The sequence below is a fragment of the Engraulis encrasicolus genome, chromosome 4 (assembly GCF_034702125.1).
Source record: "Engraulis encrasicolus isolate BLACKSEA-1 chromosome 4, IST_EnEncr_1.0, whole genome shotgun sequence".
NCBI lineage: Eukaryota > Metazoa > Chordata > Actinopteri > Clupeiformes > Engraulidae > Engraulis > Engraulis encrasicolus.
The window spans coordinates 24968171-24981302 of record NC_085860.1 but is presented as its reverse complement, the minus strand read 5'-3'; the positions used below and the strand labels follow the sequence as shown (position 1 = coordinate 24981302).

General features: G+C 42.4%; 1 protein-coding gene across 1 annotated transcript in view; it reads right to left on the bottom strand.

The window, feature by feature from the left end:
- Positions 1-13132, bottom strand: part of shank2b (SH3 and multiple ankyrin repeat domains 2b) — a 116421-nt gene that overhangs the window by 25463 nt on the left and 77826 nt on the right. Inside the window, exons 14-15 of the mRNA XM_063196942.1 lie at positions 12250-12332; positions 8648-8772 (exon numbers count right to left, since the gene is read on the bottom strand). Of these exons, the coding sequence (XP_063053012.1) occupies positions 8648-8772; positions 12250-12332 (208 nt within the window). The remainder of the gene's footprint in view (positions 1-8647; positions 8773-12249; positions 12333-13132) is intronic.

Sequence of the window (13132 nt, the reverse complement as noted above, 5' to 3'; positions counted from 1 at the left end):
TCATCCATTCACACTCACATTCACACACTGGTGGCTGTTAGGGGTGTAAAAAGAAATCGAAAAGTATCGATACATCGAAGTATCGGTCGGCAATCGAATCGTGGGGCATTCTTAAGTATCGAAAAGAATAGAATCGCTGGCCCCTGTGCAATTCCCTAGCTCCATAACACAATAGTAGTGGAAAAGTAATTGGAAAAAATCGAATCGAATCGAATCGTATCATATCGTGGGGAATTCTTAAGTATCGAAAATAATCGAATCCCTGCTTTAAGAAATCGATACCGTATCATATCGTCATGAAGGCTGTGATTTACACCCCTAGTGGCTGTGGCTTCCACGCCGCGGCTTCCACCAGGAGCCATTTTGGGTTAAGTATCTTGCTCATGGACACATTGAGGCGGCCAGGCACAGCGAGCCTTGAACCTGCAACATTCTCATTGCCGAGCAGGCTCACTGAGCCATATTTCCTTCCTTTTAAAAAATATTTTTGTCTTTATAGGACAGCGGACATAATAAGAGAAAGACTGAGAGATGGGGTAGAGTTGAGAAATGACCCAGGCCAGACTCGAACCTGTGTCATTATGGTTATTGACTTCCATTCATGGTACAATGCATTAGCACAGTGCGCCACTTCACCCCCTTAACTGAATATTTCAAACCCTACAGCCATTCCAGCGTATGAACTCAGGAAAAAGATACTGAAACAGGAAGAAATTCATGTACCCTGTGTAGTAGGAAGAACTGTCTATGGGTAATGCAATTCCAGAGAAAGTGGCCAACTTGAATTATATCTCTTCAATAAAGAGAGAGAGTGTGATATATTATTATTCACTCTTGTACAGCCTGGAAGCAACTGCTTTTGCGCCCAGCTGAAGGCTATCATATCCACAGCGATGTATGGTAGTATGGTAGTATGGCTACTGTCCAAGTATGACCTGATACTGTAGGCCCTAATGTAGAGTCATAACTCTGGGCTCACTTGGATGACTCATAACGACGCCATAACAGTGACATAATCATGAAGTAGCTGGCACTTTTCTGGACTCAACAGCACTCCATTATTATCTGAGAGTAGATTTTAGGGTATCGTGTTGCTTGAGACTTGTGTCTGCTGCATGTTCTGCCCTGCAGTAATTAATGGCACCTCAGTGTACCTTAGTGTGTGTAATGAAATATGCAATAATGATTCACTATGTTTACATGAGACATTTAATTCCAAATTAACTCACTTTAATTCTGAATAAAGGTTAATTTTGCTTTGAAAACATCATGTAAGCACTTCTTAATTCGGAATTAAATGAAAGATCAAAGTAAACTTGATGGAACTATTTAATTCGGAATTATTCATTCGGAATTAAAAACATCATGTAAACGTAGCCAATGTGAGAAGATATACCAGATATACTGTCATATTGAGCAATGGTACAATAACATTACTTGCAATAATAAACAAATACTTGATGATATAATTCACAATATACCTGCACATTATGCAGTTCCTCTGCATATCAGTTTTTCCAAGCATGAGAAAGGTAAACAAGTGCTCATTGACCCTACTGTATGTATGTACAAACTCTACGTCTGTTGCAATCTCTAGTCCCACCCAATGGGTGACTGACTACATCATACCAGCAACACACAAGTGACGTCCGTCGGGTATATCTTCAAAGACTTAGTCATTAACTACAACAACGGACACATGGCACATTGGCACCTGCCAACCGGCCAAATGCTGGTAAAGCTTGGCTGTGGTTAGGGATAATTTCAGTCTCACTATCCACTTTGACAGGTCACTTGCTATTACACAGTAGTCGCATAAATTGTTTATATTTGAACATTTTAAATGCACGAACATTCTTAAGAAAAAAAACCTGACAACAACACTCTCGTTAGCAGAAAGACTAAACTACTTGTGACTGGGTAAAACCACTGGCCACAGAGGCCGGTGAACAAAGAAGTTCTAGCCCTGCATGGCAGGCACTGCTATCAGGGGCTAAAGTCAAGTCAAGTCAAGTCAAGTCAAGTCAAGTCAAGTCAAGTCAAGTCAAGTCAAGTCAAGTCAAGTCAAGTCAGCTTTTATTGTCATTTTCTTCATATGCACAAGTCATACAAGCAAAATGGGTAACACTTTATTTTAGGGATACATCTATTAGCACTAATACATACAATGTTCCTGTATAAGTAACATGTAAGGCATGTACAAAGCAAAATCAAACATTTGTTAAACATGTATTCGCCAATGTCTTGTTCATGCACAATAAGGGATTTATTACCAATTTAACCTTAGTAAGGACCTAGTAGGCCTTAGCGTTTGCTTAGTACATGCCTTACAAGTTACTTATGCAGGCATTAACATTGTATGTATTAGTGCTAATAGATGTATCCCTAAAATAAAGTGTTACCAGAAAATAAAATTACGTTTTTCTCTCTATACCATGCCAAGACATAGACATACACAGGACTGGCATTTTGCAGACACACACAGGCTCACCACGCATACTGAATGTGTGTGCGCACACAGAGCATGATCCATGACAAGCATGATCCATGACTGGCATAAAAAAATGGCAAACTTTTGATTCATTATTTGAGATCAAAGGGAAGTTGGTGAGAAGAAGAAGCCTATCAAAACTCCTTTGTAGCCCATGCCCTTGACAGCCATTCAACATTTCCATCTGTTGTGTGTGTTTTGAGGAAGGCTTTCAGGGCGAGGGCAAACTGGAGGGCTTATTGTGTACTCCTCGTGTCAGTTCCCACAGTGTGTGTGTGTGTGTGTGTGCGTGTGTGCGTGTGTGCATGTTGCCTGGTGTACTGGGGCACTGGGCAGATCGTCCTCTGAAGGGGGTGCCTAAAGTAGGCTACGCCGGTCGGGTCGCTCGTGGTGCGGTAGAACAGGTTTTGTGACAGGTTGCAGGCCAAGGGTCTGGTGGGGTTATTAGGCCACGAGGAACCTTCTGGGCATGTTATGAAGCTAGCTGTCTTTGCCCTGAACATAACAAAAGTGACTTTATAACCATGGAAACAAAGCAGGGGAATCTTGGACGAAGAGTGCTGGATGGGCCTATTTTTCACATTGAAAAACTACACAATGCCAGCTAGGAGGTTGGGCAAGCCTGACTGCCCACATTCAAGGGCACATTCATTCCAGACTCTCACAGTCAGAAGCAGGTATGCATAGGAGGAGTCTGTTGGATGTGTTTCTATCACACACCAGATAGTGAAGTGTGTGTACATTGGGAATTAGCCTGGCCGAAAGCTGACAGTTGACTCCGTCAAACAGTCTGGAACAAGCTCAGAGGAATCCGAGGGTAGGAGATGGTCTGACCTTACTCTGCAATTTAAATTCATTGAAGTTCCGAATTCAAATTCAAATTTAAATTGTGCTTTATTAGCATGGCTACTACGATACAGTGTTACCAAAGCCTACAAATAACAATATAAAAGCGTGAACAGTGTTACCTTAAAGGGACACTGTGCAGGAAATGGTCAAAAAAGGTACTGCAACTATGCTGCTCATTGAAACTAGGCTCCCTATTGCCAAATTTGATATTTACATGAAAGTTTACTAAGTAGTGAACACATATTTTCTAGTATGGTCCAATTACAGTCATTTTTGTAGCTAAAAATAGCAATTTTAGGAAATTCAAAATGGCGGACCATGGAGAATATCCCCCTTTCCATGTATGAAAAGTACAATTTTTCCAGTCATAATGAATACTTTGGATTTGATGGTGGTGATAAGTATTCATGAAAAAGGCCAATCAGTAACGAACTTTGTGGGTGAGTTCTGTGTCACAACTCTCAACTGTTTGCTGATTGGCAGAACCGTGAGCGAACCGAGCTAGAAGGGTTGGGCCAGACTATGTATGGAGCCAAAATCTTTGGGTGGAAGTAGGTAGGATGGCGTTGCCAGGCTACATTGGCTGTGAGAAAATGTTACTGAGATCCAGAACAAGCTCTTAAGGCAACATCCTGCATTCAACATTCTGCATCAACATTACATACGTAATGCAAGTACGGTAACACTAACGTGAACAGATCCATTTCACATTACCTTAAATTCAACTTGACATTAGGTTTGTGCAAGCATTTTAGGTTGGTTCTGAGCAGCACTCTCAGTGCACCAGTTAATGCTTATCAGGCACATCAACAGAGGAGGGGGAGAGGAGCTTCTTATATTATGCCCATTAGGTGGAGAACCGCGAAGGGTGACTTCAAGGGCCAACTGCATCCACTTGCGCCCATCTGTGCTTACGGGTATTCAGACACACACATATGGGCAGATGACACTGAAGTACCGCCATACGGTTGCCAATTATAAGCATTTTTAATATGAGGGTTTATGTTCCTGAAATATCAAGGCGCGTGAGCGTCTAAGCAAAGCACAGGCGCTTCTTCCTGCATTAATATACACAGGCAGAATAGCTGACGTTGGCTTCCTTCGTTACCATCCTGACGAGGTAAATATGCAAAACTTGTGCAATCCTGTAATTGGAAGTGGCCGGAAAGTGGAAAAGAGCAAAGAATGATGATAAGGAGAGTGTGTGTGTGTGTGTGTGTGTGTGTGTGTGTGTGTGTGTGTGTGCTCACGCGCATGTGTGTGTGTGCTCACGCGCATGTGTATGTGTGTGTGTGTGTGTGTGTGCGTGTGTGTGTGTACGTGTGCGTGTGTAAGTGCCCTTGTGCGAAAGGATTATGCAGAAAAAGAAGGATGAAAGAAAAGTAGAGGGAAGTCACGAGAGAAAGAGTGGATGCTTACTGACCGCACGTCAGGATGGATCTACAGTACAGACAACCTTCACATAAAACACAAAATCAGATGAGAAGGCAGAGACACAAATACAGCAGCACTGTGTTGCCCACACACACTTGCTAGTGGGAGGAGATGTATTTTCAGGATGGATGCTTACCGGTGACTCCAGTTCCTCTCTAGACAACTACTAACAATGAAGACCAGGACGACATACCGTACCGTACAGTAGAAACAGCAGAAACAGACAAGACAGCCCTCGAAACTGACAGGCTAGTATATGGTCGAAAGCAGCCGACAGTCATGGACAGTCAAAGGCAGCAACTACTGTATACATACAAACAATTGATTTCAGACACATCAAGAAACATAGACACACATAGACAGCCCAAAGCAAGTCAAAAAAGTTTTAGAAGCAATATCGTAAGTTGATAGATACATAATTCTTGGTGCAAGAAACCATAGCGCTGTCTTTGTGTCAACCTTATTTTTAAAGAGTTTGTACAACCCAACTTAAGAAAGTACTAGGTTCTCTCCGGGGTCCCTCCGTCATCTTCTTGCTTTCCTAATCTATTCTTGATATTGCACACAAAAAAAATAGTCTCTAAACAAGAGGAGGTCACTTCCAAATAAACATCCCTGTTTACACTTGGCTTGTGGTGGTGCGGGGGGTGCTCCCTAGTTGATTGCTAGGGGAAATAGAGGTGGTGGGGGACGTATTTCATCTCCAGACATCAATCTGTCAGGAATGCCCGCCACTGCCGAGGGGAGACAGCTAACACGCTACTACCCTACTACTCCCCACTGGAACCTCGCAGCCAAGGCACAATCACTCTAACCCAGGAACCCCCTCGCCTGTCAATAACATTGACAGACCAATAAAGGCCCTGATTACTGCTCGCAAGGTCATCAAAGAGGCTGGGAGTGACCTAGCACAAACATGGTTATAAGTATACGGCTACCTTGCTCGACTTACACACTGAAAGTCAGATTGTAATCTGGCTAACAACAACATAGCAAATAGCCGAAATGGAAAGGGACAGGGGAGCCAAAAACGATAAAACATACGTAGTTTGTATATACCGGTAGGCTGTGAGATGAAGGACACAGACACCAGAGTGCCAATTACAGTACAGGCAGTTGCTTTTGTATAAGCCAACGCTCTGTGATCACTGTTAAAAAAAAACAAAAAAAACCAGAAATACACAGAAATGAGCCAAGAGCAACAATGCTGAAATCATAACGCCAAAACTGTCCCTGATAAAAGCAGCATATGTATGCGATCTTAGGGGAAAGCAGTGTGTCTTCATTCAAGACACACAAATTACAAATCATCTGCTCTTGGGACTCCCTTTGGTGAAATAAACAAAGCCTGTAGCCAATACATGTCTTTTTGCGGTCCCAATAAAACGACTTATTGACGCAGCAAGTGTTTCAAGGGATTGAATTGGTTCTATTTTTGAAGAGACCGCACAGGTAATCTGTCTCCTAAATGAACTTCTATGATGATCAGTTAGTCTACACTGAAAAAAAACCTAACCGAGACAAACTATATAAAGAAGGTCCAGAGAAATAAGGATACTAAATAAATCCATCCTGTCAGCACCAATCACATTTATTGCTTACTATTGATATTTTGATCGATCTGACCTCCCCTCCAGGACAGAAATGTCTGTTTAAAAACAAAAACGTTTAGCTGTAGAAACTAATATTTCAACCATGTAATCACCAGTAAATCTGTGGCCCACATCATCGAGTCAGTGAAGTTTGAATTGGAAATTTTCATGAATCTCAGTTTTTCTGCAACATTTTCTGCCTTCTCGTTTTGATGGGAAAATATTTCCAAAACTTATCATCACAATCACAAATTTCACCAAGATTGAGATCATTTAATACATCCATATTATTACTACAATTCCAGAACAAGTGAGGCCTTCAAAAAACGAATAATACTGGTCCGGTGCCAGTTGTCTCTGTACTGTGCATGTAGCCTACGTTTGTTTAAGCCCGCAAAACAAGTGACTAGTCTGTATCACTCATACAGTAGTAGCACAAACAGAAAACCTTTGAGCACAAAAGCTTTATATTATTAACATAGAAAGTCTTTAGCTCACTGCATGATGAAAAAGCAAGACTGAACATGTGGGAATGTGTGTGTTTGATGAGGTGCTGAATGTGTAACGAGGCCGTCATATTGCCTTTGCTGTCGGTTGCCTATGCTTGCTCTCTCTCTCCCTCTATCTCTTCAATTATCACATGGCAAATAATTCATGGGGGATCTGCATGCTGCCTGGGTAAAGAGGCCATCCCCCATCCCCACGGCTCTGTCTCCCCACCTGTCCATCGCCTGCCTGCCTGCCTGCCTGCCTAGAGTGAATTGTGGACACGAGGCTTTTAAGGCAGCAAGGGAACATTCCGCATGCAAAATGGATTTTGTTTTTGCTGATGGGCAGAGGCACAGGAATGGGCTAGACATGGGCTATGTCTGTGTTTGTTCTGTTCAGTCGTCCTGCCTTTTCAAGTAGACATGGTCAGTTTGTGATTGCTTTAACACAAGTGCCTGTGTGCACCCATGCACACACACCCACACCCACATAGAAAGAAAGAAAGAAAGAAAGAAAGAAAGAAAGAAAGAAAGAAAGAAAGAAAGAAAGAAAGAATGAATGAATGAAAGAAAGAAAGAAGGAAAGAAGAAGGAAAGAAGGAAAGAAGGAAAGATAATACAGACTGTGACGTAGAGAGCACAGGAACACCAACAGAAAAAAGTTTCTTGGTAAGTCAGCCTAGCAATTCCTTCCATCACAAATCACTTCTCCATTTGCTCTGAAATACAACTACAGTATTTATTCAGTCAGACATTTAAAAAGCTAATGGCAGCTAAGGTGAATGTGTTCTGCCAGGAAGATTTGACTTTGTTCAGCTCTCTCACAATCATTCACGCTTAGCCAATCACCTTTTCAGTATTCCTCCGAGGGTTTCCATTATATCATCAATTACTGTACTAGTCCAATTAATCACAGTTTTTTTTTGGTTTGGGTATCCCTATACTACATCATGATGTAAAGCGAGCAGGCTCTCACCCCCCGCCTCTTCCATCTGGAGGTCATGCTGCACTCTTGGAGATGGAACATCAACCTTTAAAATAAACTCTCTAGAAATGTACGAACAGTTGCAATAAAAGAGGTGTGGCAGAGGTCATCGTGTGTGGCTCAGTCCCAGGCTCACCTCAACCGGCAACCCTAACGCCACAGCATCACAACAACATCAGATTGCGAGAGCAAAACAAACTCCACCAAATGAGCTAAAACCTGGGCATACCCGTACAGTACGCAAGTCTGTTTTGCACTAATGTCAGAAAACTTCCGATTTGAAGTACAGCAAGGTAAACGACTGCCAGCTTGAGTCTTTAATGCAGAAAAATAGCATATTTAATAGAGTAGGAACCACTATTTTTCTCATACCATGCAACTTTCATGGGACTTCCAAGGTGTTAATGTGTGGGGGACCAATGGTAATTGCCCAGACTTTGTGGGGACCTTGCATGGTGCAGTCAAGGAAACACGGTAGTTGCTACCAAATCAGTGGCTTCTACTGTATGTGTATATGCCACTCATGGACATACCAGATGCATACAAAGCTGTCTGACATGTGAAAAAGGGCCCATTAGGCGCTAATGGTAAACGTCTACTATGCCGCTGACTTGGGTTCGATTCTAACCCGGGCCTTTTGCAAACCCTTCCCCACCTCTCTCTCCCAACTCGCTTCCTGTCACCTCCTTCACTGTCCTGTCATATAAAACTAAAAATAGAGGCTTGAAAATCCCCAAAAAATATTTTAAAAAGAACAAACAAACACAAAAAGGGTCCATTAGCCGGGTATTTGAAAATACAGCCTTACCTCGATCAGGAAGTCCCCAGTGCGTAGTCCTGCCTGCCAGGCCACACCTCCTTCGTCCACGGACTCCAGGTACTGCAGGGCTGGGAAGGCTGGCGTCGGGGTAAACTCCTCAATGGGGGTATCAGCTGAGCAGTGGCAGAGGGTAGAGCAGCACCAAGGGCAGATCCCAGGTAAACAGACACAGACCATGAGTCACATCTTGACCACTGTTATTGGTCCATCACTGTTACTCATCCTGTCCTGCACTTTGATGTCAGTCTGTAAATGTCAGTCCTGCATATGTCTATGTCCTTTCATGGTATAGAGAGAGAGAAACGTTACTGTATTTCCTTGTATGACCTGTGCATACGAAGAAACTGACAATAAAAGCTGACTTGACTTGACTTGTCTTGAAGGAGAGCTCACCCCATTAAAACGCATGTACTAGCCTACTATGCAGTGACAGGCAACCTCGCTCATGTATTGGTTAAGTGCCATGTTGTTATCTAAGTTTTTTTATGCTTTTCACTAAAATCAGCTGATTCTGAGGATGAGCTGGTGAGATGAGTTTATAAAAATGGCACATGGTAAACTAGGTGTATAGTTGCCCTGCCGGGAGTCGAGCCAGGGATTTCCAAGTACCAAACTGAAGGTCTCCAGTTGGTCTCCAGAAGGTCTCCAGGCCTGGGTTGAACTCCCGGCATGGCAGAGGAACTCTACTTCCCTTCAATACAATAGCCTTTAGAGAGTGTGGTATCACAGTGGTTACCAAACTTTTCTGTTGGGAGCTGTAGTTCAAACGTCAAACATGTTTTGGTCCATTAATATTCTTAAATTGTAATGCAAAATTCACGGGAAAGGTAAATACATGGTAAAATGGTGTTAACCATAAAATTAAATACTGTTGCTAACAAAGATTTCATGGTTTCATGTAAACAGTCCTTTCCTCGACTCCTTGCGCCGCCAAGGGGTATCGGTCCTCAGTTTGGAAACCACTGCAGTACCAGATTGTAGGCCCTAAGACCATACTGCCCATCACTGCACTAATGGTGACAACTCCAGAGTTGCGTTACCCAAAACAGTCGCGCTTCAGACAGAGCACTACTTTACTTCAGAGATGGAAATTGTAAAGCAGGCATTTTGTTCCAGCCTTCCAATTAACCAGCTGAGTCTAATTAGCGCAACATCTGATAAATGAGCCAATTAGTGAAAACATCTGTGTGATGTGCACAGGTAGAGGATGACAGGAGTTGTACACGCTCAAACGTGCGTCTAACTCACCTCTGTCTACAGCCACTGTGATTTGATCGCGACAATTATATTCATACACTGTCCCAAAGCATTGCCTAAAAGTTATGATGGCAGTGGGGGTGCAACAACACTCTTGACAAATGCAAGTCCCCCCCTTCTCCCTCCCCATCACCCACCCCAAAACAACATACTGTACACACAGTCACAGCGGACACAGTACAATGGTTCTCATAATGACTAAACATCAACGAGAAGTAAACAACAACACAGAAGTCCAACCAATCTGGGAAGCATCGTGAATGGGGCATTCAGCGCTAGAGGATGAGTGGACAATGGATGTATGGTGACGGGGACCAGGGGCAGACGATGCATGTATGCGATGATGGTGTGACGCATCCACCTCCTCTCATACTGTAGATGACCATGCAAACCTGTTGAGACACATGATGACAAAGGGGGAAAAGCACACATGCTTGGGAATGGAGGGTGTGTTGTGTTGTGCTGCTGACAGATAAAATAAAAACAAAATCAAATAAAAACGGTAAGGTAACACTTTATAATAACTACATGTAAAAAGTGTTATAAACACTTTGTAAACAATTAACTAATTCCAAACAAAAGATGTTTGTAAATGAGTAAGAAAGCCGCATCGGTCCTGGATGTTTGCCCTCCAAGGAGCAAAAGACATGAAACCACTGGATATAGAAGTATTCGGCAGACAAACATACGTAAAACCAATCCAGAAGTCGATTCCCATTCCACTGTGTATTTGAAGAGTTCAGATGCAAAACCCCCTAACTCCATTTCTGAAGACCTGCACTTCTATATTTTTAGAGAACCCGGTTGTTGGTTTGGTTTACATTAATGTACTTGATAATACATATAAATAGTTATATTACATGAAAAAAATAAACATATATGCATTTCTGTTAGCTTTGTATTAAATAAAAATGAATTACGATTAATTTCTGAAAAGGCACTTAGGCGGTTTTGCATCTAAACTCTTCATTTGTAGTTTGATTCTTCCTCATTTACAAACATATCTAAATGCTTTGTTTATTAATAAATGTTAACAGTGTTTATAAGGCTTTTTATTGGTAGTTATTCTAAAGTGTTACCAAAGACAAAAGTGTGGAGTCAATGCAAGTGGATTATCAGCCATACTCCGATGGTAGAATGCTACAATGTGATGGATGGTAGACAGTGAAAAGTGAGGTAACAGCTCTTTCAGTAACAACTGCTGTATCCATCTACAGTGTGATGTAAGAGGGAGCACTACCACAGGCCATTTATTCCATCTGCTATTAGACTGTATAGCCTACAGCGTCATCACTCGAATGAAACTACGATACATTAGGCCTTTTATGATTGTGTATTCATCATGGTCTCTGTCCACTAGTACATGTGGTTGAATACGCGTACTCATTTATCAATTATCTGGAGGTTGTACTGTAGCCAACGTACCGTAAGTCTCCCCAGTGAAAATAAAGTCTTATTTTGGCTTCCCTTGGGATTTGCAGTGGGCTTCCTTAAAACTTTCTAGCCTTTTTTGGCAAGGGCTCACTTGGAGAAGAGGCAATTGTCTCAATGTTACTACCGTAGTAAAATGAAGAGTAAAAACACTCCTGTACATTTGTTATGTGACCAAACTCTGATCATGGCAGCCCAGGTTATTACAGTATGTCTTAGTGCTGCTTCTACTGTTCTTGTACAGACTACGGGGAAGTTTTTCTGCCAACCATGTTTACATGCTTCATTAGATACACAAGTGCTACATGGACCATGCCCAATTATGTTGACAGTAACGTTGTTAGTGTATATGCCATTAGCTTTGCATGGGTGTCTGCGAAAACGTATACCTATGCCATCAGTTAGGGGTCATCCATACACCTTATTCTGATTAATTTGAAGTCATAACTACCAACAGAATCAATTAAACCTTTGCATCTACCAACTGTGGTATTTTGTTAACTTTTCATTTATTATTTTAAATTTGTTTCTTTTGTTTGACATTATCTTTCCAAAAGGAAGGTTAGCAATGTGTTCTTAATTGTTATGTGCCACAATGAGGTAGGCCTATAATAAACGTGTCATGCAGTGCATCATTGCCTTGAGAGCTATCAAAGTAAATGCAACTAAATCAAACGGAGCAGCAACTTTCCGTCGCCTCCACAGTACAGTTGCTAGCCACGGGAGAGGTGCGTGCATGAATTGAAACGCGCTATTAAATCTGGCAAACTTTAAACAAGAAGACACGGAGGAACACACATAGGCTAACGGTGTGAGAGACGCAAAATGATGAAGATGAAGATTATGATGATGACGATAATGATGAGGGAGGCATAAACAGTTGGGTTCAGGTTGGCTCTTACCTTTCGCCCCTCGCAGAACAAACCCGAATCCCTCATTATCCTTCTTCTGCAGCACCACCGTCTTTTCGTCAATAACACAGTCGCTGTGGAGAAAATTCCGCGCATAACGGCCGTTATTGCATCCTATCATCCTCATCATCGCAACAGCTGTTCGCCCGGCGGAGAGGTGCTTCATCATGACAGGCGTCGGCTGTCCCCGCGGCATGATTTACAAAGCGCGCGTTGCGATATTGCTAAATTGCACCATCGGCGATTACTCCACCGAGCGAAACAACACCACCTTTGCCGTCAGAGGAGCGGCAGTGCGATAAGGCGAGGGCCAGCGGGGGCAAACGAGGCAAGCTCCGCGCGAGAAGCAAACAAACATCCCCACTAGATAGGCTGTGAAATCCACCAGAGAAATACATGAGATGCTGTGTTGCAGAATCTTTGCGGGTAAACCGGCTTTGGGGGGAGAGCAGAGCGAAAAGGAGAGAGAGAGAGAGAGAGAGAGAGAGAGAGAGAGAGAGAGAGAGAGAGAGATGGGGGGGGGGTAGTTACTGTAGAGGCTGACAGACAGTAAGTGAATGCATGAATGAAAACGCATTTTGACAGTCGGTAAAAAACAGAAGTGGGGAGTGTAGTACAAAAATACCAAGAAAAGACCATCACCATTGAGGCTTTACACTATAAAAACAATCTTCAGAAACAGAACGCTACTGTATGTTATAAGCAAAACTGTGGGAACATGCATGTATTTGGCATGGATTAAATTAAGGGCTTATTAAATGGTTTCGATAAAAGGCATCTTAGAATGCACAAAAATTATGTGGTTTCTCAACCAGCAAGCAAACATCAGGCAATATTATTCATAACCCTATTACCATCTTTAGAATCCCTGGCA